Source organism: Myotis myotis, unplaced genomic scaffold (genome assembly GCF_014108235.1).
Source record: "Myotis myotis isolate mMyoMyo1 unplaced genomic scaffold, mMyoMyo1.p scaffold_m19_p_2, whole genome shotgun sequence".
Taxonomy (NCBI): domain Eukaryota; kingdom Metazoa; phylum Chordata; class Mammalia; order Chiroptera; family Vespertilionidae; genus Myotis; species Myotis myotis.
Window position 1 is genome coordinate 23,798,176 of NW_023416324.1, and position 24,816 is coordinate 23,822,991.

Below are 24,816 nucleotides of genomic sequence, written 5' to 3' on the forward strand. Positions count from 1 at the left end.
TTTACAAAAGGGGTAACACTGAGGCCTCATTTCACAAATATACAATTTGAAAAATACCAAAAGCATGGCAGTGCTCCAGGGGATGGGGGGTAGTAATTCTCACATCACTGATGGAACCGGATTCAGTTCTCAAGGCTAATCTGTATCAAGAGCCATAAAAATGTTCATATACTTTGACCCAGTAATCCTACCCTAAGGAAATAATTCAAAGAAGAAAAACAAACCATTTTCAAAGACGTCTAATAGAGGCATTATTTCCTATGAAAGAAAATGTTCAAATGCCCAACAATAACTATGTTTAATACATGATATACATATGAATGCAGATAAAGGCTGCTGAGTGGACACTAGGTTTAAATAATGGTGTCATTATAATGTATTTTATGAATAAGAAAAAAGGCACTGTCTGAAGAGAGATTTACTTTCCTATACTCTTTAATTTGGATCCCCCATCCCACTCCCTGCCAACTGAGCTGGCTTCCCACCATTAGCGGAAAGCGATGACCCTCTGCCAGGCAAGGCAGCATGCCGCACCACCAGCCCCTGCTTCAGAGGAAAGTGTGTTTGGCCTGTTACTCTAGTCTTTATACTAACCCGGTTCCAGCTTCAGGAGCACAAAACTCAAGCCTTTGGTCACTTGAGTCCTTTAAACAGCACCAACTGGCACTCTAGCTTATTTGGACCTTAATCCTACCAGACCTGAGGCCCTGAACCTAACTGTCCCTTATACCTGGGCTCCTGAGCATTAAAGAGAAAAAACCAACATGATATAGAAAAATGTTAGTTACATGCAAACAAGTGGTTAGAATAAGATGGAACTTGGAGACATTGTAGAAAATAGGTCTACCTTTCATCTAGCGCCAATATTCCACCTTTGTGTGGAAATTAATGAAAAATCGGTACAGCGGTCTGGTAGGGTTAAATGCCACCAACTCTCACTAGATTCCAAATGTTATTTAAATTATATATCAAGAATTTAAAAAAAAAAGAGAGAGGGAGAGAAGAAGCTTATCAGAATAAGCATCCTAGGAATGTTCTTAAAGTCTCTATTCAGCTTTTGGCTGACATGAAATTATAGACAATAAATATAGCCCCCTTCCCCAGGTGTGAAGCTAAACCAGCTTCTTCTGGGGCCTGGTTACAGTGCTCATAAAGGTAAGCTGCCTTCAAAGTCAGACTAGTGACGCTGTGGCCCCAGTGGCCTCTCAAGTGAGGCCTGGCCATCCACTGGTAGACAAGAAACGTAGTGTCCAGCATTAGTCCCTGGGCCCTTCTGCCTCTCAAGTCTCAGCAGGATCCCTGCGAGGGAGCAGCCCGTACTTCCTCTGGAGGACATCCGTAGTGTTTTCCAGGGCACTGAGGAGGAAATGAGGACAGTTAAGAATCTGACTTCTCAAAGCCCACCAGAGTCCAGTGATCAGGGAGCTCTAACTCTCTGGTCTTACTGCATTCTGTTCATCAAACCCTTTTGAATCCTGAAAGAAACAGCAACCACCAGCAAACTTAGTCTCACTCCACCCACCACTTCTCCAAAATAAAGGTTGTCAGGGCAAGAGAGTGTGACAACCTGTATTTTGTCAAGGCCACTTTTGCATTCCCAACCTCCCTCAAATTCTATCCCCACAGCATAGGAGAGACTCACCAGCCTGCACGAATGATGCCAAACTTTCCAGGCACAGACAAGTCAACCACAGTTGAGCCGAGGCGACACTTGGGGCTCTTGCCATCCCCAATTGGCCCCCCATCGATTACCAAGGACAGCTGAGGCCAGAGGTCCTGGAACTCCTAAGAAGAGAGAGAGGAAGAGCATGGACACTAACCCCATGCAATGTCGTCACAATGCAGGCAGGGTTCACAAGACAAAGGCTACACCAGGGGTCCTCAAACTTTTTAAACAGGGGTTCCTCAGACCGTTGGAGGGCCGGACTATAGTTAAAAAAAAAACTATGAACAAATTCCTATGCACACTGCACATATCTTATTTTGAAGTAAAAAACAAAAACAAAACGGGAACAAATACAATATTTGCATTTGCATGTGGCCCGTGGGCCGTAGTTTGAGGACCCCTGGGCTACACAATCCCAAACCAGGAGGCACATTCCTATAAGAGGGGAAGGAACCTCAATTAATTAAGGTCAGCTATGCTAAGGACATACATCCTATGAGGTTTAAGGTCCCCTCCCCCACATCAGCACCCCAAGTAACATCTATCTAGAGCTCAAAGAGTATCTTGCTGTGCCAGGAAGAAATTCCATACATTTCTGTTGGGGAGCTGTAAGCACAATGACTGGAGTCCAAGGTGGAAGCCCAAAGGGATGGGCTCTACCCTGGACTTTCCTCCAAATCTCGGTATGACCGCATTCAAGTTACTTTATCTGTGGCTGTAAAATAAGGGAGCTGGACAGATGCTCCCTAAGGGTCCCTTCCCGCTCTAGCACTCCGATCCTGGATCTCAGGGGAACTGTGGATCACAGTACGGAGAGGAAACGGGGTGGACTCTGTAAGTGCATGCCACCAACACTCAATCCTTGGGCTACGGGAAGGGTACTCCCTTCTTAGCTACAGCATCGCCTACTCCCCCTCATCCCTGCCCTCACCCCTTATGAAGATGGGCCCGGGAATTGGGAATAGGGAAATACCAGTTGGATAGGCCAACTGTTTGCTGAGCAGGCAGGAATACCTCCCGCCATCCCCTTCCCCAACGCCTTGAGTATGGCCACCAGGACCAAGTAAAAGCCTGCAGTCTGGGAATAAGAAGGGATGCTGAGCTCTCACTTTCCCAGGCCCCTGAACCCACTCTCTAGGTCTGGGCATGGAAAACCACATCCCTTTGCTATGTTCTGCATTTAAGTTCAGTAAGAAGAAAACAGTGGTAAGGTGAATTTCTCTGTGTCCTCATTTGTTCCAAGCTATGCAGCTAACACAGGATTAGGATGATCCTTTGGCCTGGCTCATGGCAGAGGTAAGAGAACATGATCAGGAGTCCCTGGGCCAAGTGATTTAACTTTTTGGAGCCTTAACTTCCTTTATAGCACTGTTGTAAAGGCTTACTGCCTTATTCCCCGATAACTGCTACCCCTACAACAAGGGGAAAAACAATTATACTTATGTTTCTTATTAAAAAGACTAGAGGCCCAGTGCAGAAATTCGTGCATGGGTAGGGTCCCTAGGGCCTTCCTTGTTCTGCACCACCCCCTGGTGGTCAGTGCACGTCATAGGGAGCGTCATAGCCAGTGGTCAAATTTCTGGTTGGTCAAACTCCCAAGGGGACAATTTGCATATTAGCCTTTTATTATATAGGATAGAAAGAAAACACCCATCATCTCCCCCCTCCTTCTCAAGCTTTGTAATAAAACCTTTCCAAGATTCTTTAACTTGGATTTCCCCCAGCTCAACCCCTGCTAACTGGGCAGACTTCCCATCATTAAACTCTTCTGTCGGGCAATTCCAGCGAACCACCAACCCCTCTGGTTCAGAGAAAACTGTGTTAGGCCCGATGACATTTGGGGATGGTACAACAACTAGGCAACTCTCACCTCCACATTCAGAGAACTGGGCTGGGAGCTGAGGTTGGCACTGGTGAGAGCAAGTGGCCCCCCAAACATCTGGGCCAAGTCCTGCATGAAGGCATGGTCAGGAATCCGGATGCCCACAAGCTATGAAACAAGGAGAAAGGGGACCATGAGAATGGATGGAAGGAGGGGGTTCTGGGTCCAGCCTGGGTCCGTGTGAAAGCCGAATGGCAGGGAGACACGAGAGAAAATCCCACTCACGGGAGTGAAGGGGTTCAGGTCCTTGTTGAGCTCCTCCGAGCGTTCCATCACCAGGGTCACCGGTCCTGGTAACAGGTCTTTCAGGAGCCCCTCGGGTACGTTCACATGACAGTACCTGGGAAACAAAGGGGGCACAGCTCTACCCACGAATGAAGGGCCACTGCTGGTCCCGGTCCAGACTCTGGGCAGATCCAGAAGAGGGGACCCTCGGGACGACAGCGGGACCCACCCGTCTTCCCTCTTCACCTACGAGCCTGGGCTCCGGAGAAGCACCCCAAGCTTGGGGCCCACACACCTCCGGTCTCCGAAATTACAACGGCTGCGCGGCTATCCCGTCCGTGTTTTATTTCCTCTTCAAAGCCCTCCCGGCTAAATTAAGCTACTGTTTCCTTTTCCTTTTCCTTTTCACCGTGGGCGTTCCCCGCCCCGCCCCCATTAATCACAGAAACGCCAGGAGAAGAGGGGCCTGGTCGGCCTTCGCGGCTGCGCCGCTGCCTCTCGCCGAGGGCCTGGCCGACGCGAAGTGGCGGACACACACTTCCAGTTCCGGATTCCTGGGCGAGCCGGACAGGCCCCTCCCGCTCCCGGCGCCTCAGTCTCCCAAGCCTGTCACCGGAAGCCCCTCCCGCGGAGCCGCCCCCAGCAGGGCCGGGCCGGGGAAGCCTTACCTGTAGACGTCGACCACGCGGCCCAGGCACACAGCCAGCGGCTTGGCCTCGCTGCGGCCCTTGAGGCGGTACACGGCGTCCAGTGCCGCCGAGCAGCTCGCCGAGCACGCCAGGCCGTACAGCGTATCGGTGGGGACGGCCACCACGGCGCCGGAGCGCAGCTCGGCCACGGCCGCCCGCAGCGCCTCGGTCCAACCGGCGCGCTCCGGGCTTGCGGCCCGCACGGCCCCGTTCCCCGGGAGCCGTAACAGCCGGGCCCCCGGCGCCGCCCGAGCGGGGCCCGGAGGGAGGAGGAGGCGGCCCTTGCGGGCGGAGCCCGCCGGCCCCTCACTCAGTCCCACGCTGGCAGCCACCGCGGCCCTCAGTCCCCTGCACGGACCCGCCGGAGACATCCGCCCAGGCCCGCTTCCGGGAGGAAGTGACGCACGCAGCCAGCTTCCGGTCCGGGAGGCTCGGCCCCACCTCCGCGCCGAGCAACTTAAAGGGACCGCGACCCCCAGGAGGATTGAAGGAGACCGGTGGGGACGGGGCGGGGCGCAGCTTTGCGGAACCTTAGCGCAGCGCTGGGGAGGGGGCGGCCGAAAGGGGGGCGGTGGTCGGGCCGCGCAGGCGGAGATGGAATGGGGCCCCGGCTCAGACTGGTCACGGGGGTGAGAGGGGACCCGTCGGGGCGGGGGGAATGGGCTCGGACCCCGCGCCAGCTCCGGCCCTGACGGCCTGTCTCGCTCTCTCCGGGCAGGGAGGCTGCCGGCGTGGACCGTGGGAAGGCGGGGCTGGGGCTCGGCGGGAGGCCACCCCCGCAGCCGCCCCGGGATGAGCGCGCCCAGCAGCTGCTGGACGCGGTGGAGCAGCGGCAGCGGCAGCTCCTGGACACCATCGCCGCCTGTGAGGAGATGCTGCGGCAGCTGGGCCGCCGGCGCCCGGAGCCGGCGGGTGGCGGGGTCAGTGCCTCCCGACCGGGCCTGGGAGGTGGGGACTGTCCACTGGCTAGATTAGCTGAGCCCCAGCTCCCCCTGAGAGTGAACGTGCCCCCGCTGCTGTACCTCCCACTTTTCATCTGGGTGAGAGGCTCTGAAAAAGTTAAGTGCTGTCCAGATGCCAAGGAGCCATATCCTTGCGGCCTAATCCGAGGCCTTGCCTCCCAGCCTCACTTTTTTCCTTCCTATTCCTACCAGAGTGTCTCATCCAAACCCGGGGCGCCCCCCCAGCCAGCGGTCTGCGCCAGAGGCGGTTTCCCAAAGGATGCTGGCGATGGAGCTGCGGAACCCTGACCGCTCCCGAGCCCGTGGCCCTGAGCTCTCTCCCTCCGGGGGGCTGGTGGCTGGACTCTGAACAACTGCCTTCAGTCAAGGACCAGTCTTCACTGGCAGCGGCTGGAACTTGGCCCTCAGCCTGGGGTGGCAGCTCTGCTAGCGGCTGGGTTCACTCCTTCCTGGCTGATGCGGAGCTGAGCTTTGAAATGTAGCCGAGGCACACCCAGCCCGATGACCGGAGCTGGGCAGGCCAGCAGTGCTCGCCAGAGTGGTCTGGCCTGCTTCCGGGGATCCAGGTGGTGTTACATGTCCATTTCATGCTTCGGGGGCTCCAAGTCCCACACAACACTTTTAGCAGAGCCTTGATTAAAAGGAAGCCTGCAGACTCTCCTGGTGCCTGGCCTTTCCTTTCTGTCCCATCTCTAAGACTGATGGCTGGGGAGGGAGGAAGTGGTGGAAAGCTGGCAGGGTTGGGAAGAAATACCACAGATAACTACCAGATTTAAATAAGCATTTAATTAGGATCTCATTAGTATTTAATATTGCTTTTTCAATTCCAAAAAGTTAAATTTTCACTTCTTAGCAGATATTTTAAAGTACAATATTAAGTTTATACAAAATGAGCAATTAAGCAAACACCATTATTTCACATTCTTCAAAAATACAAATTCATATTTACTCTTTTGGGTTTGGAGGTTTCTTCCTTTGGAAGTACTGAACCTGTAACGTTTTCATATCGCTCAGTGAAAGTCTGTTGTTCCCATGTTTCACACTTAAATGAATTTGATAGGCTTTACATAATCCAAATAAAACTACTGGGCTTTAGACAACTGTCACGGAGACCTTCAGCCAATGACCGGTGTATGTCCAAAAGAAAAGGCTCTCCTGGGTCTTGCCTTTCCCGGCCAGAAGATCTGAGCCAGAGATTCAGCAAAACCAAGTTTCCAGCCACCTCCCCCAAACTGGGACTAGGAGTTCACAGGGAAAGGAAACAACCACCTTGAACTCTGACCCCCGCCCCCACATTCACCAAAAACAACAAAGGACTAGAGTCAAACATCGCCCTAGGGGAGGCCTGAGGACACAGGGGGAGGGCAAGAGAGGCCTCTGACTTGGCACCACTGTGAGGATAACAAGGATATTGCAAAAAACAACCCTGGGTTTTGGTGAAAAAAGGTTTTATGAAAAACTTTCCCATAAGAAAAAGAGTAGAAACTGCACTGAGCTGAGAAAGTGACACTACGTTATCACCCAATTTTTGGCCCAGCAGGCACACCACCAAAAGGGCAGTGTGTTTAAACTTTGCATCCAGTAAAAAAGGCTGTACTATGTACACATTAACATAAAGATCCAGTTTAATTTGCATTTTCAGTGCAGACTGAGAAGCCCTCTTGAATGGGCTTAACAGTGAAAAATGCCCAAACAGTGGTCATCAGCTTCCCCAAAGGGCATGAGAAGAAACACAGGACCCTTTCTCTTCCCCAAGTCTGTCCCAGAGGAAATAGCCTAACTGGTTACCAATCAGAAATATGCATAATTCCGTTTTCTTGCCTCCTCCCTCCCAGTATTAAGGAATGAACAATTCTGATCTATGTCACAGCAATATCATTTGCATATTGGATCTATGGAAATCTTTCTGCTTTGGCTGAAGTATTTTCAAACTTTTCCATTGTATAGTAGCCTGAGAATGAAGATAAAATGGGGTGGTAGGGGAAACAAGAGAGGACTGAGGGGGAAGGGAAAAAGTTGATAAAGCAAATTATAACAGCTTTGTTTATTGGATTTAATGAAGGCTGGAGGCCTTTTTGCTTAAAAAGCCAATAGGGGTAGCATGGGAGCGGTAAGGAAATGGCTCATGTTGCCTCCCCACCTCTAATACCTCCCCAAACATATTTCTGATTGGTGATTAGGAAAACTGAAAAGTCTAGCAATACTGTTGCAAGTTCCACAAATCAATGGTTTCGGTGATTCTGGAGAAGTCTTTTAAGATTAAGGACAATGGACGTGATTACAAATATAAAAGTCTAGAAGGTGCCAGGTTTCTACCTAGGAACATCCCGTTCCTTCCTTTCAGACAACACTTTGTAATAGTGAAGGGGGGAAAGATGGCAAGGGTGCAAGAAGTGATGCAAAAGGGCCTCAACAGTCAGCAGAAAACAGGACCCGCAGCAGTTCTTTAGAGAGCCTGAGGGGGCGCCCTCAGGCACACAGGGAAGGCTTGCATAGATTGAGCAGTTGCTGAGAATGCATAATAGTGTTTCCCTACAGACAGCCTCCTGGTACAGAGTTGATGGAGCAGAAAATGCGGCCAGGCCAGGGCCACATGGGACAACGACCATCAAGCTACACATATTGCACCAAGGTAAGTGCTTTTCTTTTCACACCTCAATTTAACTTTTTATTCTAAGCAAAAAATAAAACTTTGTGGAAAGCACACACACACACACACACACACACACACACACAAAAGAAATTGCAGCAACTGGGTTAAAGATAAAATAACCTAAAGTGCTTTTTATTTTATTATTTCTTTAATATACCAATATGAGGTTCTGCAAACTCGTCCCTCTGGACACATTCAGCATTATACAAAGTCTCTCAGGAAACCCAGCCACCCTCCATTAGCCCCATCAGTCCACTGCCTTGACACTCTCCAAGCTACTGACTCTCCCAGAGGTGGTAAACAGAAGTCCCTTGCTTCTACCCAGAGAGGTCTTCACACATGAAGGCCCCTCCCAGGCTTTGTACCAAGACCTCCTTCTAAAAGGATAGGGGGGCAGGGGATTCAATAAATGACACTAACTCCTGCCACCAAACTGGTGATGTCCCCATGAGGCTGACCAGACCCGACAGGAAAGGCAGGGCCACTTTCCCTCAATGCCTGGGAAGGGCCAGATTCACTAAGGCAGTTTGGTGGTGCCAGCCAAGGTTCCTCCCACCTCCTGAGCCCGTGTACTCCAATTCCTGATGCTGACTAGCACCCTGTATCGGAGCAGTATAACTAGAGATGCTAGCAGGAACTGGAAGTATAAATCTACAGGGGGGAAATGGTTAAGGTTACCATGGGAAGAAAAAGGCTTGATTTCACCTGGTAGAAGTCTGCAGACCTCTAACCTTTCCCTCGGTTCACTCCAGGTTTGGGAAACCACTCTCTCCATGAAGGCTCTGTCTAGATCCACTTTAGCCAGCGGCCCACTCTTCTCCAAGGTTTACAGAGGAGGGGGGGGAGGGAGGGCGCTGGAGGAGGAAGGAAAGACTGCCTATCCTGTGGAATAAACCTGCTCTTCTTTGCAACCACTCACTGACATTTTAAGCACGCTCATGATTTTTCAAAAGCTGATTGGGTTTGATAGTTGCCCTCGTAATCTCGAATCATCCTCAAAAGGCAGATACTGCAACTAGAAAAATCTGTCGACCCAAACACTATTTTAAGATGCTTCTTCATCACCCCCAATCTTTGGAGAGCAGAAAAGCCATTGACCTGGGTAGGCTCAACAAGTCAGCACAGGCCTGGCTACCAGAAAGAAGCAACATTTAAACCATGGACACTTCTAGCGGCTTTTCCTGGACTCCCGTTTCCCACCTGCTCCCAGGGAACTGAGTCCCAGGTGACTCCAGGGATGTGGGAAGAGGTCATTCCTGCCCTCCGACGCCAATTACCTTTGGGATCGTATTGTGCTGGTCGCTCGCAGAAGAGGTAGAGAAAACACACGTGCCCTACCTCAAAGCTTCCTATGCTGCCTGGTCCACAGAGCCAAGGACAAGCCATGCTCAGCAGCTGGTTTTCCAGGACCCGCTCACTGTGGTACTAGAAGATTCCTCCTGACTTATCAACTTCTGCTGAGGTCAGTGGTCCCAGAACCCACCAGCCTCTTGGGGAGGAGAGTGCAGAAGGTTAAAGGAAACCCATTCTCCTGCCTCGACTCCTGGAATGAGAAGCCAGCAGCTGCTTGTGGCTAAGCCCACCTCTCATTGCAGTGACGACGTTCACCACCACCGCCCTCTTGTCCAAGTCTGTCCCTGAACATCCTGTTAAAGGCTGGGCTTCTGGCTCCCAAAATGATCTGCTCTGGATACTGTCTTGGCCGGCCGTGAGTATGGCTCAGGGACAGGAGAGTGGCAAATGCAGCTCTTTTTACATTAGGGAGTGGGAAAAAGGAAGGCAAGATTATGGCTACTTTCTGCCCGACATCAATGACCCAGAAGAGCAGCCCTGTTTGCTCAAGGCAGGGAAGGGGCCTAGTCTATAGACGCGGGGCCATGCCCAGCTTCTGAGCTCAGTGAGCTTGGTGAGTGCTTATGACTACACTGATATAGCCAGTTGAGAGAAACTTTCCATTTTAGTGTGGGCTGTATTTTATGTTTTATGTTTAGAGGCATGACTTGGAGCCAAAGGCAGATAGATGGTTGTAATTCTATACACAAATCAAAAAACAATTCTTCTTTCCTATAACACAACTTAATGAAACATTCCAAATGCGATAACTTATTGCAACATTTCAGGCTTTTTGGTGGAAGGGGAATTTTTTTGTTTGTTTTACCCTGAGTAGAAGATCATCGTTTTGTGTTTTTTGTTTATTTTTTGTTTTTGTTTAGAAATCAAGTGACTAAGCTGAGCAAGTCACATCCTTCTTTGCACTGTACTAGGCTGTATGCAAAATCCAGAGGGGTGAGAGGTGGAGATGGGAGGGGCAACCAAAAGCCTGGCTAGAACCTGGAACCAGGATACCTGGCCTGCCAATTACATGCCACCTTAAGAAACCTCCCTCAGCGATACACCTTCTGATAAGCAAAATGCAGCTCTTCTGCTCCGAGGAAGAGAAATACCATAAAGGAAGGCAGAGCACCGACCAGCAACTGGCCATACACCCACATGTCCACTCTAGGACAAAACAGGGATGTTCCCCAAGAAAAATTCGCTGTGATCTGCAAACCCTGGCAACCAACTGAGAGACAGAAACAGGAAGGCAAAGACTGTGATCACGTTGCTAGAGCCTGCTCTGCACACACGCCATCGGCAGATAGTAAACAGCTCGCGCGGGGCCCCACAGAACCAGATCCTCCCTACAGCTTCGGGCCAGGCTGTTAGCTGCCCATCTGTGCTGCAGCTGGATGCAGACACCTGCCACAGTCACTCCGAGCTCCACTGACACAAGTGCAAACAGCAAAACCACCTCACCCAATTTCTGTCCGGCTCACAGCTGTCTGACCTGCCTTTGCCACTTCCCCCTCTGGTGGAGTGAGGGTCTGGCCTTTGGAGCGAGCTTCAGCCTCAGGCTCAAAAGACGCACAGGGAGGAGCAACACCTGACACACTGAATTCCACTGTCCAGACCCCAAGGCCCCAGTGCAAGTGATGGGCAACATCAGATTGATGGAAACACACCCTTTCACTTGGAATTTTTATGCATACGAGTAACCTTAATTTCCAAGTTCACATGACAATAAGCAAAAGTGACATACAGTGCAGCCAAACAGTTCATTTATAACTTAGCTTTTTTTGTTGTTTTGTTGTTGTTTTTTCTCCCAAAGATCAGTTCCTTAAAATGGATGCTCCTGGGATATGAATAAAGAAAATATATCCGAAATGTGAGGATTTCAAATAGATTTCTTCATCCTTCAAATTACCAATCCCATGATGGTAGACATCGCACCTGTGTGTGCTTCCTGCTCGCCCTCTCTTCCCGGAGGGGAGCACAGGTGGCCTTTCACTTGGAGAAGCTGCTGGTCAGGCCCAGCTCCTCCTCCCCCTGCAGTAGTGCTTCAATGGGAATCAGATTGGACGGCGTGTCCAGGTTCGGGAGGGACAGAAACTCTGACACATCCATGGCACTTAACGTTTCTGTCTGAGGGTCTGGAGGAGTCCCTGCTTGTCTGCTCTGCTCACAGGAAGAGGGGATGGCGGAGGAGGATGACAGGGGGACAGAGGGTGAGGAGAAAGTCTGTGGTGGTAGCTTCCGGCTGGGCTCCTCAGGAGGCTGGGGGCTTGGCTCTGGAGGGGGTGGGGAGGAACAGCCCTTTCTCCTGCCAGCCGCCCGCTCCTTAGCAGAGTCCCGGCATGCGCACTGACACTGACACGCCTCTTCTTGCTTGATGATGATCACAGGAACACTGAGGCCAATCTGCTGTACAGAGCTCCCTGTGAGAGAGGCGAGAGAGACTGCTCTTCAAGTGGCTGCAGGGCACAGGGGGATCTAGACTAGGTGAGGGCTGAGTGCCATGGAGGCGGGAATGGTGATGGAGAGGGTGGATGCCACGCACACCATCGAGATGTGCCCCGTATTTCCAGCCTTGTTTCCAGCCATCCTCTCCCCTGCACCCTCCATGCCAGCCAGGGAGGTGGATGCCTCCCTTTTCCTGACATGTTTTATTTCTGGGTTTTTTTGTGTTTTTTTTTACCTCTGAGCCTATGGGTGCTTTCCGTGGCCTAAGCTCCCAGGCTGTTCTTCTGGAGAACTTACTCTTCTTATCTCTGAAGGCCCAGCTCACTCCCTCTCCCCTCTGATGCCTCCAGGCAGTGTTTCCAGCAGGCTTACACCTAGGGCTGGCCCAAGGCAGCTGCCTGGCACTGTGCAGAGCTCCTGGATTCCTCCCACATCTAGCATCTTTGTCCCTCTGTCCACACTGTATGGGACTGTTCACTCCGCCTACCCAAGGCTCCTTCAGGACATTTCACTCATCTTTGTAGCCGTCTCTGACATACGGTGGGTGTCCGTAAAGCCTCCTTCTACACAGCCAGCCTAGTGTGCACACGCTCTGAACTCAGATGGGCTGTGTGTGTCTCAAGAGCTCTAGAGACCAAGGGGCAGGAGAGCAGAGTGGGAGCCAGGAGGCCTGAGAACTCGTGCTCTGGCTCTGCCACAAACTCATTTGTGACTCTGGGGGAATCATTTAATATTTCAGGGCCTCAGTTTCTTAATCCATAACATAGAGTTTGAAAAAAAGGACCTTTTAGTTCTATACAGTCTCTGACCCAGATGCTATTTCTTCATTACTGTAATTAGGAAAGAGTCCAGTGAATTAACAACTGCCCTCTTTAGCATTAATTGTGATTCAAACTTTTTTTTTTTTGGCTACATTTAAAAGCTGTATCTGAAAGGGAAAGAACTGTTACTAGTTTAAAAAAAAATGTTAAAAGTGGCATTAATGCCGTAAGTGCACTAACCTCCAATAGTTACAAGAATATGAGATATTCTAATAAATAAACAATACAATGTGACAATTTTGATTTCAAAGTTTTAAAAATTGGGCAAAGCAACAAACTGTGCCTCAAGGGGCCCAGGGAGTTGAGTATCTTTTAAAGCTCACATAGAATTACATACCTGTGCTACTGGCTACTGGTACCGCAGTGGTAAAAAACACCTTCTCAACTTTAGATGCTTGCTGCTGGAAGAAAAAAAGTCACATTTATGGCACTCGAATATGGCAGAGCTCCAAGGAGCTGAAGCCTCCCCAATGTGATGGTCATCCAAGAGGGAGAGAACGCTCAGTGCAGAGGGATTTGCACTGAGAGATGTTTTGTTTGTGCTCTGGCATGAGGTCACCCCACTGTTTGATGTTCAGTGTGGACAATGTAGCCAGCTTTGTCCTCCAGGCTGCCTCCCAGCTGCCTAATCCAGTGGTTCCATGTGCCCAAAGGCTCCTCCAAGGTTGCTGTTCTCCAGCGGATGATGTTCTCAGAGGGAGCCCCAGGGCTGGCTTCCCCTCTGAGCTCTCCACTCTCTGCCATCCCCCAACACTTCTAAGAGGCTGGGAAGTTCTTTTCCCCTCCAGGATTAAGATGCATGCAGAACAGCCCCGTGAAGGCCCTGAGCACAGGGCAGCTGCTCACCGGTGGGCCCTGCACTCTGCCACGCCCGATTCCAGCCCTAACTGCTGCTGAGCAGTTGTTAAGGTCAGGCAAGTGAGTCAACCTCTGACAGTCTGTTTCCCCACCCGTGACAATGGGGATGATAACCAAAGAACCCCAGCGAGGGTGTAATGAGAGGATGCATGTAGAGTCCCAGGCACGTGGCGTGGCGAGCACTCGGCAAACATTAGCTACTTACGTTACTACTAAGTAGGATTATAAAGTCGTGCCCAGAAATCACCCTAATCACTTCAGTACACTTCCTATTAAACTATCTTCAAGTCTTAACTTCAAAGGGCTTTGTCTTTTTTTTATTATTGTTTAAAGTTTTACATGTCACCTTTTTCCCTCCATTGACTCCCCAACCTCCCCGCTCCCCCCATCACTCCCACCCCGAGGGCAAGCCCCCACCGCCCTAGTGTCTGTGTCCATTGGTTATGCTAATATGCATACATACAAGTCCTTCGGTTGATCTTTAACCCCCGCCCCCTGCCATTTGTCTCTCGATCTAGGGCTTTGTCTTTTATCCCTCTAAGGCAGTGGTTCTCAACCTTCCTAATGCTGCGACCCTTTAATACAGTTCCTCGATGTTGTGGTGACCCCCAATTTCATGGTTACAAACTGAACATAATTAAAGCATAGTGATTAATCACGAAAACAATATGTATTTATATATGTGTTTTCCAATGGTCTTAGGCGACCCCTGTGAAAGGGTCGTTCGACCCCCAAAGGGGTCGCGACTCACAGGTTGAGAACCGCTGCTCTAAGGAAATAAAGAAAATCTAGGACTGTGAAAGCTTCTGGCTAAGTTATAGGTGACTCTGTAAAATAATGATGGAAAAATAAGACCCATATTTAAATACATGAAAATGAGTTGTGTGGAAAAGGAATGACGACACTTGTTCCATGCAGCTCCCCCGGGCAGATTCAGAAAGAAATGATAAAAACCACATGGAAGCAGATTGGGTCGTAACATTGAAAAGACCTTTCCATTGAAAAATGGAACTTGGTTGCCTCGAGAGGTGGCTGGCACCCCGTTTATGGAATTTGAATGCTCACTATTTAGCCCTAAATAGTTTGTTTGAGATATTTAATTGAACAATGAAGTCATTTCCTTATCATCAAGACCAAATAGCAGAAAATAGCTCTAAGTGGGCTCTGGAGCAGAGATTTCTCTGACGTGCATCTGATGGGGCGGTATCAGTCCCTCCCCTCAGTGTGACTGCCCTGGAGACAGAAGGCGCTTCCTGAACCGCTCTTGGGCCTCCGGAGTTAGCCGACTGCGCGCCTGTCCTAGATGACGGGATTAGGCTGCAGGTGGAATATTTGTTCAAGTGCTCACTGCTCGGGAAATGTAAGCCTGATTCTCTGCCGCCCTACTGTAGGTACCAACCACAGCATTCCCTGGGTTTACACCACCTGATTCTGGGAAAAGTGACCGAGAGACACAATTACACGTTTCAGAGCCTGACAGCCATTTTCCTTTTTTGAACAAAAGCCTCTGAACATGTCCCCTATGTAAGGACACTTCACCCCACTGGACCTGCTTATACATAATACTTACCATTTGTTCTTGGTTTTGTGGTGAACTGGTGGCACCATTCAATATCCACTGTAAGTTCTGTTCTCCCATGACGAGGCTGGACTGCAGGATAGCCGTGCTGGGCGTCGGGGTGATGGTTATAGTGGGATTATTAGTTAGGACAGAGTTGGCACCCAGGGGTAGAGTCTGGACCATGGCTGGCAGGGGTTCAGTAGTACTTTGTGGTTGGGGCGCTGCTGCCACGGCTGACGTCACTGCCGCTGCTGACGCAGAGGCCCCAGCAACAACAGAAAGTCCTGGTACGACGGGCTGCGGTGCCTGAGGGTGCGGAAGAAACTCTTGATGATTAGCAGCAAACTGTGTGCTGTGGGGGACAGGCACTTCTGGAGGTTGTAAGAGAGCAGGGGGGTTGCCAAATGCAGCTTGCTGGGAACCAGGTCCTAAGGAGGGAGCAGGCGGAGGAGCAGGCGGTGCTGAGGCTGGTAGTAGAGGCTGGGGTGGCTCGGAGATGCCAGGCTGCAGTACAAGTGGAAGAGATAAAGATGCTGAATTTCCTGTGGGTGGCGGAACATCATTGACTGACTCTGCATCACCATTAAAACTTTCAATCAAGGCAGCTGGCAAAAAAAAGAAATAGAAACATATATACATATCCCAAGCCTTCGATGAGCCACAAAAACACAGTCACTATGAGCTAAACCAAAGACAGCTGGAGTCTGTTGGAGCCAATTCCTTCATTGCTAGCAGGCTGGCTTTCTGCTTTTCATTTAATGGCACCTCTGGTCCAAGAACCAGGCTTCACAATCACCCTCACTTTCTAAATGTGAAGACCTAGTATAGGTCTTAGCTTAAAAAAACGCGTTGTAAGGCTTTTCTTCAAATGGGGCTCGACATCCTTTCTGGCATGACCAGTGTGCACGCTTTCTGACAACTGAGGCTTCAGGGAGATTCTCATTCGAACAGTCTGAGCTAAGCCGGTGGATCCTACCCTCTCACAAATGGGTGTCACATCAGAAGAGCTCACAGTTCCTCTCATTTTTTAAAGCCAACAAGAGCTTTTGGAAAAGGAGACCCTCCTCTTTGAAGGTCTAGCAGGGGTGGGCAAACTTTTTGACTCGAGGGCCACAATGGGTTCTTAAACTGGACCGGAGGGCCGGAACAAAAGCATGGATGGAGTGTTTGTGTGAACTAATACATGTTAACACTGCTGCTGGTGGAGGAGCGGAGGGGAGAGCAAGAGAACCCTCCGCTCTTTCGGCTCCGCGGGCCGTAGTTTGCCCACGGCTGGTCTAGGGAAAAGCAGACCCTCAAGGAGACCCTTGCTGAGGGAAGTAGGGAAAAGATGGAATTGAACTGAAAGGCCCTTACTTTTCTAACCCCTCACTGAAAGTCACTTCATTCAAAGAAACTGAAGTGATCTTTCACATGCCTGTCATTCAGAGTCAACGTGTGAATCCCCTTCCCAGTGCTGAGATCTGGGCAGGAAGAGACTGTGTAACAAACCTGTCTGCTGAGGATCTTCCTGAATGGCCGTATCATCTGAATTCTGGAACATGGACTTAAAGATGGTTGCTGGTGAAAGTGTGCTGAGGTCCTGGCCCTGTGTCTGATAGACAAAGAGAAGGATGTGAGACCCGCATCGGAGGCAATTCTTCGCAATGAGAGGACACAGAGCAGCAGAACCACCTGATCTTCTGAGGTGCTTCTTGTTTCTAACTTTTCCTTCTCAAGTGACATTTATGTCCCTAAACCTCAGACACGCAACACTGGGCCCTCAAATACTCTAAAACAGAACCTGATAAGCTGACTAGCAGCTGAATGCCTGTTTCCATAATGCTTTCCTGGAACACAGGCAGGCTTGTTCATTTATTGTTCAGCTACAACAGCAGAGCTGAGGAGTTGTGACGAGATCGTGTGCTCTACAAAGTCTAATATATTTACTATCTGGCCCTTTACAAAAAAAGTGTGCTGACCCATACTCCAAGAGACCAAATCCTACATAAAAATGGGATTGAATAATACCCATTACCTGCAACTTGTTTTTCTCATGTAATATTTTGTTAATAACTTTCAAGGTCATTACATAACATCTATAATATTCTAATATGTATACCTGGTAATGAATCAACCACTGTAAAGAACTTTGAATGACAGGCAATAGTGATCCTTTTTATGCACCATTTTCTTGTCATTACATTGATTCTTTGTAACTTACAAATAAGGTCAGAAGCATTTGTAAAGATAAAATGTGAAATAAACAAACACATATTACTCTGAGGACCTGAGTCTTGACAAGCACTAAATAAAATGACCACCTTGCCCTAGCTCAGTGGATAGAGTGTCAGCCTGTGGACCGAAGGGTCCTGGGTTCAATTCTGGTCAAGGGCACATGCTCGGGTTGCAGGCATGTGCAGGAGGCAGCAGATCAATGATTCTCTCTCATCATTGATGTTTTTATCTCTCTCTTCCTCTCCCTTCCTCTCTGAAAGCAATAAAAATATATTTAAAAAATAAAATAAAATGACCACCTCCAGGCTTCCTGTTAGTTAAGGGAAGGGGAAAACACCAATTCTTTTATCCGCAACCCACCTCCACTCATTCATTCTGTAGGACAAGAGTGACAAAAGCAACCTCCAAGAGTCTAGACAAGTCCTAGAAATAAGTGAAGCGAGGGGCAAGGGCCGGGAGGCTGGGACAGAGAGCACGCACCCCATCACCTGGGCTTCAGTGGAATCCTGCCACGCGGTTCTGCGGGCTGGGGAATACCAGAGCTCAAGCAGAGTCCCAAATTTGGATCATTTGGTGAAGTCTACTGACTTGTCATTAAAAGCAAGTAACTGAAATCCATTTAAAAACACTGTATAAACCACACAAAACCTATCTGCAGGCCAGATTTGGCCCCAGTGCCAACTTGTACTTTAAGGCCATTCTGCAACAACTCTGCTTGTGGGGGGAGAATAGCTCTGGGGCTGGGCAAAGTGTGCTGAGCAGAACAGTCCACCCTCTAGAGGTCCTCAGAGAGGAAACTGCCTTTTTGAGCCAAGAGAGGCCAATTACTCTAGCACAGCGGTTCTCAACCTGTGGGTCGCGACCCCTTTGGTGGTCGAACGATCCTTTCACAGGGGTCGCCTAAGACCATCCTGCATATCAGATATTTACATTATGATTCATAACAGTAGCAACATTACAGTTATGAAGTAGCAACAAAAATTATTTTATGGTTGGGCCAGAAGGTTGAGAACCACTGCTCTAGCATTACTCCACCATCGGGAAGGCTGAGAGGGGAAGTTCAGTGGATCGGATTGCCAGGATGACAGAGATGAAGGCAGAAATCTATGTGAGGCTTCCAGCTTCCATCCACAGCAGGTTGAGAATCGCAGGCAAGACAGTGGCCCTCAAAGTTTTCATTGTGATACAAAGTAGTACATTTTACATTATCGAGTACATATACATATATGTTTCACATTATATACATATCCATGTGTATAACTGAAATGAAAGTCTAAGAAATAGAAGCTTATCCTTACTATACAATGTTCTTCAACTGGTGACCCCAGGGCTCCAGAAAGCTCCTCAATCATTTGTCACAGCCCTAGCCAGGAGTAAATCCCTAAACTATTTAACAATCTGAGATTAAAGAGCTATTATAACCAGAAATCTTAGGCTGCACAGCTCAGAGGTCAACCAGGCTACCCAATACAGACATTTCTTTTAGAGCATTAGTTCTGAAATATGAATATGCATAAAAATCATATGAAGTGCTTATTTACTGTGGTTTGTTTTTTCCTTCCGATTGGTTAATTTCTACTGACCTATTTTCAACTTAACTGATTCTTTCTTCTGTCATTTCCAATCTGCTGCTAAGCTCATCCAAGTGAATATTTTATTTCACATAAATTTTCAGTTCCAGAATTTCCAGTTGGTACATTTTTAAAAGTCTATTTCTCTGCTGAGATTTCCTATATATTCAATCATTATAAGCATATTCGTTGGAGCTACTTAAAAATCCTTGTCTGCAGCCCTGCTGGTGTGGCTCAGTTGGTTGGAACATTGTCCGTGCCTGCAAGATTGCGGGTTTGATTCCCAGCCAGGGCACATACCTAGGTCACGGGTTTGATCCCCAGTGGGAGGGCATACAGAGGCAACCGATCAATGTCTCTCTCATACATAGATGTTTCTCTCTCCCTCTCCCTTCTTTTCTTTCTAAAAATCAGTAAAACACATCCTCGTGAGAATTTAAAAAAAAAAAATCCTTGTCACCAAGTATAACATCTGGTTCATCTTGAGGTGGGTCTCCATAGGATTATTTTTCCTCTTGCATAAGGATAGAAGTTTTCTGTTTCTTTTCAGGTTTACTAATTCTGGATTACACTGTACATTGCAAATAACATGTTATAGAAAGACTCCGGATTCTGTGACACTTGGAAGAGTGTTTGCTTTAAGATTTCATCGACTGGGCTGTCCTCCAGCTTCACACTCTGTCTTCCCTGCAGTGGACAGCAGCTGCAATCTTTGCCCACTTCTTTAGCCTTAGCTGCGCTGCTTAGAGTCTGCCTCACACAGACATAGTTCAACAGTCAACTAGAGATCTGGACACAGTTTACACAAAGAACTTGGGGCTCCCCTTTGTGATTCTCTCCTTTCTAGGCAATGCCCCCTCATTTTCTAGGCGCTTTGGTAGCCCTGACCTCTGCCCTCTGGATTATCATGCCAGCAGCACTGAGTGTTTACTGAGTTTTGGCCACCTTGTTTGGTGTCAACCAAGCCGGCCCTGATAAGCCAAAAAGCCTGAAAACCCAGCCAAGTGCCTTTGCTATCTTTCAGGTGGCCCCTTCTTCCAAGTGTTACCTCTGCCTATTTGGGTTGCTTTCTGGTGCCTTTGAGTGGTTGTTTTTTATATTTTGTCCACATATATAGTTATCTTTTTAAAAATATATACGTATTTTTATTGATTTCAGAGAGGAAGGGAGAGGGAGAGATAGAAATATCAATGATGAGAGGGAATCATTGATCGGCTGCCTCCTGCACTCCCTCTACTGGGGATGGAGCCTGTAACCCAGGCATGTGCCCTGATCAGAAATTAAGCCATGACCTCCTGGTTCATAGGCTGACATTCAGCCACTGAGCCACACTGGTGGGGCTATCTCGTTTTCTTATCAGAGTTGGTCTGGTAAGAGCGACTCTGCCATGACCAGACCCAGGCCTTGGGGTGCTTACATAAAAACGCAGCGTCAGGTGCCACTCCCAGGGACTTGGGGCAAGTAAGGGAATGGGGAATGCTGGGGTGGCAGCAAGAACCTACACTGGCAGAAGTGCTGCAGATGACTCCACTTTGAGAAATACTTTTTCACAGCATTCCTGAGTCATTTAGTCTCTGTTCCTATCGCACTGATTCCTTCTTATTTATATCATGTATATAACCAGAAACTCTAACCTAAGCTATATTTAGTTAGCAAAGAAAAACAACAAAAACTGCACACTAACAACCGGTGCCGGTGGCAGTACAGCACACTCACGGAGCAGCACGAGCTCGGCTTAATGCAGCAGTTGCAAGGCCCATCACGGGGCCACGGGAAAGGAGGGGAAATTCCAAACAGAGTGAACTGGATAGCAGGTTGTCCTTTAGCTGGGGGCCCAAAGAGGAGGTTGCCTTAAACACCCCGATGTGGGGAGCTCAAAGAAAGGAAAAGACTGACTCAGATCAGACCGGCGGGGTTTCAGAAAATCTGGAGACTGGAATTCAGATTCCCCCTTATAGGGGACTAATTTTAAGCTCCTCAAGGACAAACCACACCTACATTTTTACCACTACAAGCTCAGCACCAGTACACTGCCTGATGGAGTAGGCACCTGATAAATAATTGCTCAATGAATAAAGAAAGAAATATTTGGGGGCCAGGACGTTATCAAGTGAGTGGTCTGGATCAAAAGGCATTAGGCATCAGAAAGAACAACCTCTCTATGAAAGCTTGTATTAAAAAAAACAGAAATAAAATCAGAAAACCCTAACCCTTAAATAGTCATTTAGTCTCTGTTCCTATTGCATTGAATAGTAAGTAACTGAACACAACTACATTTGGAAGACTTCAAAAACTGGTCTCCCTCAATTTCCCCACCAAATTGAGTGCTCAATTCTTGCACTTATTTTTCTAGTACCCATATTACAGGTATACTTACTGTATTGGAATTTTCTCGAAATTCAGAATCTGTGGACAGAAGACTCAAGTCACTCAGACAAAGCGAGTGATTTGCATCCTGTGAAAGAGAAAAAATTCTTACTGAGTACCCCCATAAAAATCAGGATTTATAGTAGCATATCATGTAATAAAACACCTGATTACAATGCCCCAAATGTCTAGATGTAAACCATCTAAACAAGAACCATGTGAATTACTTCACTTTTTAAAATCCTGATATTCTTAGAAGAATCAGTTACATTTCTTAAAGATGATTAGTAAAGAGTTTAAGAATTATCTCCCAACTAAGGCTCTAGACCAGTGATGGCGAACCTTTTGAGCCTGGCGTGTCAGCATTTTGAAAAACCCTAACTTAACTCTGGTGCCGTGTCACATATAGAAATTTTTTGATATTTGCAACCATAATAAAACAAAGATTTATATTTTTGATATTTATTTTATATGTTTAAATGCCATTTAACAAAGAAAAATCACCAAAAAAATGAGTTTGCGTGTCACCTCTGACACGCGTGTCATAGGTTCGCCATCGCTGCTCTAGAATAACAAGTCATGGTAATATGAAATTAACAGTATTTGTATAATTAGTCTTATCATTTACAAAGTGATTTCACATAACCTCATTTGCTATTCATATAAAACTTTGAAGTGTTATTTTACATTTCCATTTGAAATGAGAAAATTAATGGGGAGTGGCAGTGAACTGTCCAAAATCACGCAGCTAATTCACAGAACAGAAACCCAGTGCTTCTAACAGAAAGTCCTTCTTCCTTCCATTACCTCACAGTGTCCTCAATATGGGCATCTCAGGGGTCCTTCTTCAGAACGTTACTGAGGATTGACTATTAAAATACGGCTGCCTAGGCCAACTCTGAACTCTGGGTTTCTAGAATGCCAGTATCAGTCCACAGACTTTGTGGTAACCCTGCTTACCTAATGGATTAGATGTTGCCATTCATGCATGCATTCAACAAATACTCACTGAGCATCTACTATGCATTAGGCACTGTTCCAGGCCCAGGGATACAATAATGAACAAAAGCAAGTCTCTGCAACTATACAGCTTATATTGTAGCAGGAGTTTAGAGTATGGGGAGGGGACAAGCAAATAAATATATTTGTATATAAGATGATAATAAACACTAGAGAGGGTAAGGGAATAGGGAATGCTGGGATAGGAGCTTCCCTTTTATTAGAATAGGAAAGGCCTCTTAGATAAGGTGGCATTTGAGCAGATACTGAAGGAAAGAGGGCATAAGTGGGAAAAGTGTACCAAGCAGAGGATACAGCAAGTACAAAGGCCTGGAGGCAGGCGTGAGCTTCCCTGGTTCAAAGAACCACAGGAGGACAGCATGGCTGAAGCGAGAGGAAGAGATGTAAATTAGGTCAGAGAAGTGACGATGCCAGAGTGTAGGGCCTTGTAACACACTGTAAAAATTTTGACTTTAAGCGACACAAGGAACTACTGGAGAGTTCTGAGGAGAGGACAGACATTACCTGCCCATGGTTTAGAAAGATCATTCTCGGTGACATGTAGAAAAGTGTGTGCCAGGGCAGAGTGGGAGTGCCAAGAGGACCACTCAGCAGGTGACTGCAATAATCCAGGCAAAAGAGGAGAGTGGTTTGAATGAGGTACCCAGAAAGAGTGATCAGATTCTAGATATGTTTTCAAGGTAATGCTAATGGGCTTTGCTAGTAAATGTGAAGTATGAGAGAAATAAAACAACTCCAAGATTTCTGGCCCGTGCCAGTAGAGAAATAGGTGCCACTTACTAAGATGGGAAACCTGCAGGAGGAACAGGTTTGTGCATGCCAAGTTGGAGAAGAGCCGATGATATCTGGGTGGAGATGACAAGTGAGAGGTTGAATGGACAAGTCTAGAGTTCAGAGAGATCCAGGCTGAATATGAATCTAGGACTCAAAGATGGCATTTAAAGCCTGGGGCTGGAGGAGACTCCTTCCACTGGACAGTGCTGAGTGATCCAGAGAAGAGGTCCGAGCACTGTGCACTGGGCCTCCGGTGCATACAGGTGGTCAACAGTTAAACTATCCCTGGATTGCTACCAAAGTCGGAAAACTGATCATGACCTCATAAATGCAGCTTAGCAGACAAAGGCTCTCAAATCTTAACATTTATATCTGGTTTTACAGAAGAAACCAAGGCACAAAGAAGCCATTTGCCTAAGGTCATCCGATTAGTGGCTGAGCTTAGATCTGAATTCAGAGAGCTGAGCTCCAGAGCTGCAGTCTTCACAACACATGCAGTTTTGCCTCTTACAACATAGGGATCGGGAACCAGGTTCTGGAATAATAAGTCTAATTACAAGCTCTGGATCCTTAGGCAAGTCATTTCTCTTTGCCTCTAGTTTCTTTATCAGTATATGGGGATAACAACAGGACTGATCTCACAGAGCTCATGTGAGAGAAAACATAAAAAAGCACTTAGCACAGTATCTGGCACACAGCAAACAATCAGTGTTATTATTGCTAATAAAACACAGGGAGAGAGTCCGTTTAAAGGGATCCTCTGTTGTTTAGAAGTTGCAAACCACAGAATTAAAGTATGCTGTCTCTCCCCAAATCAAAATCATATTATACACTTTAAGAACCTCATTATCCAAAAGGGGGTCAGTTTGCTTCTTTAACTATGAAGTAGTAAGACAATAATAGCACTCACTTCCTAGGTTTAAAAGACATATGGTAAGTACCCAATGCCACATTACCAGCAGGAACAGGAAATTCACCCTAGGGTCTCTTGGAATGAGCTGGGAGAGGGAAATACGGTGGAGGAACTTGTCAAAGACTAGACAAAATTGCCTAAAACTTTGCAGAGGCCTGTTCTGTGGGTTAGTGCCTTAAACTGGTGATTGTCAAACCTTTTGGTCTGCAGACAATTCAGAAGGGCAAGGGACCCCCCAGCCTCTTCCTGGCTCTCCAATGACAGATTAATGGATGTGTGAGGTAAGGTATTAATTTGTGTTCCAAACCCAAGTACAGATACACCATTTTGCAGATATGCACGGGAAAATACACGCTTTTGGAGCATCTGGATGGCCCTCTGGAAGCCATTCTAGACCTCGGGTTTCAAGACCTCTTCCCATACACAGGAGGGGGAGCTGAATCAAGGGCTGAAGCACCAAGTCTGCTGAGATTTCTGGCTTCTACCACCCCATCCCCAAGACATAGAGCTTGGCCCTGATTTCTTCCCTCTCACTAACAGATACACAGAGATGATGTTTTGACCTTTTATTTTGATACACAAACAATGGTTGCTGTTCTGTGGTGCCCAGTTCAAAGCCAGAGAGAAAACACTGCACACCTCTGATCCGTTGTGAGTTGGAAGTGCATTGTATAAGTGTCCTTTGTTATCGTGACCTTTCATGTGACTTTTGAGACTGTACTGAGTGCTGAATGTTTTCTCACAGCCGTTACTGGGGCAGAAAAAGGGTCGTTCACCTGCAAGAATGACAAGTAGTGTTAATTTGACCATGAAGTCGTTTCACTGAGTTAAGACACCTACTATTCCCTAAAAGAGGG

General features: G+C 47.8%; 3 protein-coding genes across 9 annotated transcripts in view; 1 reads left to right on the forward strand and 2 right to left on the reverse strand.

The window, feature by feature from the left end:
• Positions 1–234: 234 nt before the first annotated feature.
• YRDC (yrdC N6-threonylcarbamoyltransferase domain containing) lies at positions 235–4,867 on the reverse strand. The gene is made up of 5 exons (XM_036353057.1): positions 4,442–4,867; positions 3,774–3,888; positions 3,537–3,656; positions 1,643–1,785; positions 235–1,356 (listed from the first exon to the last, which is right to left on the reverse strand). Exons 1-5 carry the CDS (start codon positions 4,831–4,833, stop codon positions 1,281–1,283), a joined length of 846 nt encoding a protein of 281 aa, XP_036208950.1. The 5' UTR covers positions 4,834–4,867; the 3' UTR covers positions 235–1,280.
• CUNH1orf122 (chromosome unknown C1orf122 homolog) lies at positions 4,823–6,084 on the forward strand. 2 transcript variants are annotated; one of them, XM_036353059.1, is made up of 3 exons: positions 4,823–4,959; positions 5,181–5,382; positions 5,617–6,084. In XM_036353059.1, the coding sequence occupies exons 2-3, from the start codon at positions 5,335–5,337 to the stop codon at positions 5,710–5,712; spliced, it is 144 nt and encodes a 47-aa protein (XP_036208952.1). In that variant the 5' UTR covers positions 4,823–4,959; positions 5,181–5,334; the 3' UTR covers positions 5,713–6,084. The 2 variants fall into 2 exon arrangements, with proteins under 2 accessions (XP_036208952.1, XP_036208951.1); XM_036353058.1 differs by lacking the exon at positions 4,823–4,959 and adding an exon at positions 4,968–5,091.
• A 107-nt stretch (positions 6,085–6,191) lies between these two features.
• Positions 6,192–24,816, reverse strand: part of MTF1 (metal regulatory transcription factor 1) — a 44,877-nt gene continuing 26,252 nt past the window's right edge. For 2 of the 6 annotated variants that reach the window (XM_036353050.1, XM_036353049.1), the window contains 6 exons: positions 24,599–24,735; positions 21,263–21,340; positions 16,589–16,691; positions 15,107–15,702; positions 13,016–13,079; positions 6,192–11,832 (listed from right to left, as the gene is read on the reverse strand). In XM_036353050.1, coding sequence (XP_036208943.1) covers positions 11,402–11,832; positions 13,016–13,079; positions 15,107–15,702; positions 16,589–16,691; positions 21,263–21,340; positions 24,599–24,735 — 1,409 coding nt within the window. In that variant the 3' untranslated portion in view covers positions 6,192–11,401. The other 4 variants (XR_004974480.1, XM_036353051.1, XM_036353053.1 and 1 more) reach the window with 4 other exon arrangements.

What these genes read in the sequence shown, in the direction of transcription:
- YRDC (XM_036353057.1), bottom strand. Translation starts at nt 4,833, where the DNA reads ATGTCTCCGGCGGGTCCGTGCAGGGGACTGAGGGCCGCGGTGGCTGCC. An exon ending in CCAGTTCTCTGAATGTGGAG is followed by an intron (nt 1,786 to 3,536) that starts GTGAGAGTTGCC and finishes CTCTCTTCTTAG; the next exon opens with GAGTTCCAGGACCTCTGGCC. An exon ending in GGCATCATTCGTGCAGGCTG is followed by an intron (nt 1,357 to 1,642) that starts GTGAGTCTCTCC and finishes TTTCCTCCTCAG; the next exon opens with TGCCCTGGAAAACACTACGG.
- CUNH1orf122 (XM_036353058.1), top strand. Translation starts at nt 5,057, where the DNA reads ATGGAATGGGGCCCCGGCTCAGACTGGTCACGGGG. An exon ending in GGCTCAGACTGGTCACGGGG is followed by an intron (nt 5,092 to 5,180) that starts GTGAGAGGGGAC and finishes CTCTCCGGGCAG; the next exon opens with GGAGGCTGCCGGCGTGGACC. An exon ending in CGGAGCCGGCGGGTGGCGGG is followed by an intron (nt 5,383 to 5,616) that starts GTCAGTGCCTCC and finishes TATTCCTACCAG; the next exon opens with AGTGTCTCATCCAAACCCGG.